Source organism: Bison bison, unplaced genomic scaffold (genome assembly GCF_000754665.1).
Source record: "Bison bison bison isolate TAMUID 2011002044 unplaced genomic scaffold, Bison_UMD1.0 scf7180017864471, whole genome shotgun sequence".
Classification (NCBI taxonomy): domain Eukaryota; kingdom Metazoa; phylum Chordata; class Mammalia; order Artiodactyla; family Bovidae; genus Bison; species Bison bison.
The window spans coordinates 40,895,758-40,899,925 of NW_011495032.1; the positions used below are offsets into that span (position 1 = coordinate 40,895,758).

The window sequence follows — 4,168 nt, forward strand, 5'->3', positions numbered from 1 at the left end:
GGGGAATGGGTCTCGGGGTTGGGTGGGAACGAGGTTTGGTTGGGGGGCAGCAGGAGAAAAGGAAAAACTACAGGAGGCGGTCTGCTTCAAGATAACATCTTTTCATCCACTACACTCTACCTTGTTTATGAGACCTGGATTGTTACGAAAAAAAAAAGAAAAGGCAAGCCGGCTAACGTTAACCTTTCTTCCGTGCCCGAGCCAGGCCTCCCAGATGTGTGGAACTGTCCCTGGAGCTGACCATCTCTACTTCCTTCCTTCAGAGTGATCCTGAAATCTCTGTCATGGAAAAGTACCACGTATTGGAGATGATTGGAGAAGGCTCTTTTGGGAGGGTGTACAAGGGTCGAAGAAAATACAGTGCTCAGGTGGTGAACAAGGAGGGACATCTCTTGGGTGGGATTCCACACTCTGAACCCCAGTGGAGTATGGGACCAGAGCAGTGACCTGTGTTCCTAAGACACTGACTCCTTCATACTTATGGAATATGAGTTCTGAAATTGGCTTACTTGGGTTCAGATCATAGCTCCACCACTTTGTAGTTTTAGAACTATAGACAATTTACTCAACCTTTCTTCTGTCTCAGTTTTCTCATCTATAGAATGAAATTAAGAACAGTGTCTGAGTGATGGGGTTTGAGGATTAAGTGTGATGTCACACTGAATCACTTGACACAATGTTTGGTACCTAGCAAACAACAAATTATTGTTATGAGTAGTAGTAGTATCTGGGGCTTCCTGGGTGGCTCAGACTGTAAAGAATCTGTCTGCAGTGTGGGGACCCAGGTTCAATCCCTGGTTTGAGATCTGGAGAAGGGAATGGCAGCCCACTCCAGTATTCCTGCCTGGGAAATCCCATGGACAGAGGAGCCTTGTGGGCCACAGTCCATGGGGTCTCAAAGAGTCAGACATGACTGAGCAACTAACACTTCCACTTACCATATAGGAAGGGATAAACCACTTGAGCTCTATTCTACCCTCTTAATTTTTCCTTCCTTCCCTTTCTCCTAAATCCCTTAAACTTTGAGTTCTTTATCCAGATCAGAACACCTCTCCCAGAATCCACCAAAAGGATCTAACTGACAAAGGCAGTTTCCTCCTAGGGCAAGAGGCAGGGGAAGCCTGGGTAAGGTCAGTTGGAGGCTACCCGTGGAGGGTACCATGGGTAAGGTGGATTGGGAGACTAGCAAAGTACAGGGAGAATTGTTCTCAGACAATCTAAAGCCAGCTCCAGAGCCCTGATGCTAATGTTTCAATAGTGCAATTAGGCCTTGACTCTTGACTTTACCACTGACAGGTGGTGGCCCTGAAGTTCATTCCAAAACTGGGACGCTCAGAGAAGGAGCTGAGGAATCTGCAACGGGAGATTGAAATCATGCGGGGTTTGCGGCACCCCAACATTGTGCATATGCTTGATAGCTTTGAGACTGACAAAGAGGTGTGCTTTGGTTTGGGGGGTCACTTCTCCCTAAGAGGAAGGGTCCCAGGAATTTCCCAGCCTCAAAATGCATACATTTGGAGCTATCAGCAGCACTGCCTATTCCCCGCAGGTGGTGGTGGTGACAGACTATGCTGAAGGAGAGCTCTTTCAGATCCTCGAAGATGACGGAAAACTTCCAGAAGACCAGGTATTCCCGGCTCAAACTTCTCCCGCCCCTGACCTCTCCTCAGGTTAAGAACTGTAGGGAGAGCTGAGGGTGCAGAGAGTCTCTATTCTGAAATCTCCTGAGTAAAATATAAGAGTCTGTGTGTATATGGAGGCAATGTGGTATGACAGTAAGGTATGTGAAAACTGGAACCCAAGTTCTCTGAATACAGAGATTAGGTCTGACACTTTCTAGCTGGGTCTTCTTTGGCAAATTAGTTTAGCCTCTCTTTACTCAGTTTCCTCATTTTAAAATGGAAATAATAATAATGTCTACCTCGTAAGGCATTAATGGGAAGATCAATGAGTTGATTCATGTAAAGTGTTTGAAAGAGTACCTGACACACACTATTCAATAGTTAGCTATTATTTTAGGGAGCTAATATTCCTGTTGTTAGGCACCTTTAGGAAAGAAGTCCAGGTGTGGTGGTACCAGAGAGACAGGAAGGGATAAGAGTTGTGGTTAAGGCAGGATTCACCACCAAGACACAGTAGTTAGCAGTAGGTTAAACACATTCTCCAGCCATATTCATTCCAGGGATTTTTGTGTACTCTGGCAAGTAGGCCCCCATCAGGACTTCCTGTCACAGCATCCTGCTTCCTTCCAAACAACCATCATTATTTGTAAGTCATCACCTTGTTTATTTTGTCTGTCTTATTTGTTTGGCTACAGCTCTTGGGAACAGGGACTTTGTTTTATGTAATAACAGTTAATATATATGAATATATAATTCATATAATATATATGAATGCTTACTAAGTTCCAGGCACCATTCTGAGTGTTCCATCACTTTACATGCTTGAACTCATTTGAATCCTCACAATGATCCTATGAGACAAGTAAAATCATTATTGTTGTCTTATCAATAGATGATGAATCTGTGAGGCACAAGAAAACAAATGAATAAACAAATGAAATACAAGAACTAAGAAAGATATGGTGTGATGCTCTGGAAGAAAGGGAGGGAAGAGAAGGTCATGTCTACAGAACTATTAGGGTGGAGTCCTTGGGCTCCTTCCTTTGACCTTTCCTTTCTTCCTCCCACCTGACTGTTTGACCTGTAGGTTCAGGCCATTGCTGCCCAGTTGGTGTCAGCCCTGTACTACCTGCATTCCCACCGTATCCTCCACCGAGACATGAAGCCTCAGAACATCCTTCTTGCCAAGGGTGGTGGTATCAAGCTCTGTGACTTTGGGTGAGGAGCCTGACCTTGTGTCGCCACTTCTGGTTTTGCAGGGAGCCGTGTACTGTATGCTTGACTTCCCTGGGCCTCCTTTTAGAACCTGGGCTGGAGAATGGGATTCCTGCTGGGTCTTTTAGAAGGCATTCTCTCTGTTCAGGTTGGGGCGATCTCACACAGTAATAGCTAGCAGTGAGCAGCTCTAGTTTTGACTGAATATCTTCTGTCCATTTCCATTCCATCATCTCCTGCAGGTTTGCCCGGGCTATGAGCACTAATACAATGGTGCTAACATCCATCAAAGGCACACCACTCTACATGTCCCCAGAGCTGGTGGAGGAACGACCTTACGACCACACTGCGGACCTCTGGTCGGTGGGCTGCATATTGTATGAGCTGGCAGTAGGCACCCCTCCCTTCTATACCACGAGCATCTTTCAGCTGGTCAGCCTTATTCTCAAGGACCCTGTGCGCTGGCCCCCCACCATTAGTCCTTGCTTCAAGGTAATGGATATTGACAGATTGCTTTTGCATCAGAAACCTGTCTCTGTCCTATTCCCTTTTCCACAGTTTTTTTTCCAGAGCTGGGGTTGCACTTTGAAGTTACTGAATTAATGCAGGAGCTGGGGCAAGCTGCCTTGCTTTTGTACTACAGGGGCTTATTCTGGGAGGGTGACCTAAGGTCTGCCAAGCCTGCGAGTCTTCCAGATGGTCCTATATCAAAATGAAGAAGAAATTTCAAGATCCCAGAAACAGTTACTGCTTCCTTTCAGTTCAGTTCAGTTCAGTTCAGTCACTCAGTCATGTCTGACTCTTTGCAACCCCATGAATTGCAGCACACCAGGTCTCCCTGTCCATCACCAACTCCCAGAGTTCACTCAAACTCATGTCCATCAAGTTGGTAATGCCATCCAGCCATCTCATCCTCTGTCGTCCCCTTCTCTTCCTGCCCCCAATCCCTCCCAGCATCAGAGTCTTTTCCAATGAGTCAAGTCTTCGCATGAGGTGGCCAAAGTATTGGAGTTTCAGCTTTAGAATCAGTCCTTCCAGTGAACACCCAGGACTGATTTCCTTTAGAATGGACTGGTTGGATCTCCTTGTAGTCCAAGGGACTCTCAAGAGTCTTCTCCAACACCACAGTTCAAAAGCGTCAATTCTTCGGCACTTAGCTTTCTTCACAGTCCAACTCAACATCCATACATGACTACTGGAAAAACCATAGCCTTGACTAGACAGACCTTTGTTGGCAAAGTTATGTCTCTGCTTTTTAATATGCTATCTAGGTTGATCATAACTTTCCTTCCAAGGAGTAAGCATCTTTTAATTTCATAGCTGCAGTCACC

General features: G+C 45.7%; 1 protein-coding gene across 2 annotated transcripts in view; it reads left to right on the plus strand.

Moving 5' to 3' along the window:
- STK36 (serine/threonine kinase 36) overlaps positions 1 to 4,168 on the plus strand; it is a 26,742-nt gene that overhangs the window by 495 nt on the left and 22,079 nt on the right. For both annotated transcript variants that reach the window (XM_010861204.1, XM_010861205.1), the window contains exons 2-6: positions 206 to 368; positions 1,297 to 1,437; positions 1,550 to 1,627; positions 2,710 to 2,840; positions 3,080 to 3,329. In XM_010861204.1, coding sequence (XP_010859506.1) covers positions 285 to 368; positions 1,297 to 1,437; positions 1,550 to 1,627; positions 2,710 to 2,840; positions 3,080 to 3,329 — 684 coding nt within the window. In that variant the 5' untranslated portion in view covers positions 206 to 284. The remainder of the gene's footprint in view (positions 1 to 205; positions 369 to 1,296; positions 1,438 to 1,549; positions 1,628 to 2,709; positions 2,841 to 3,079; positions 3,330 to 4,168) is intronic.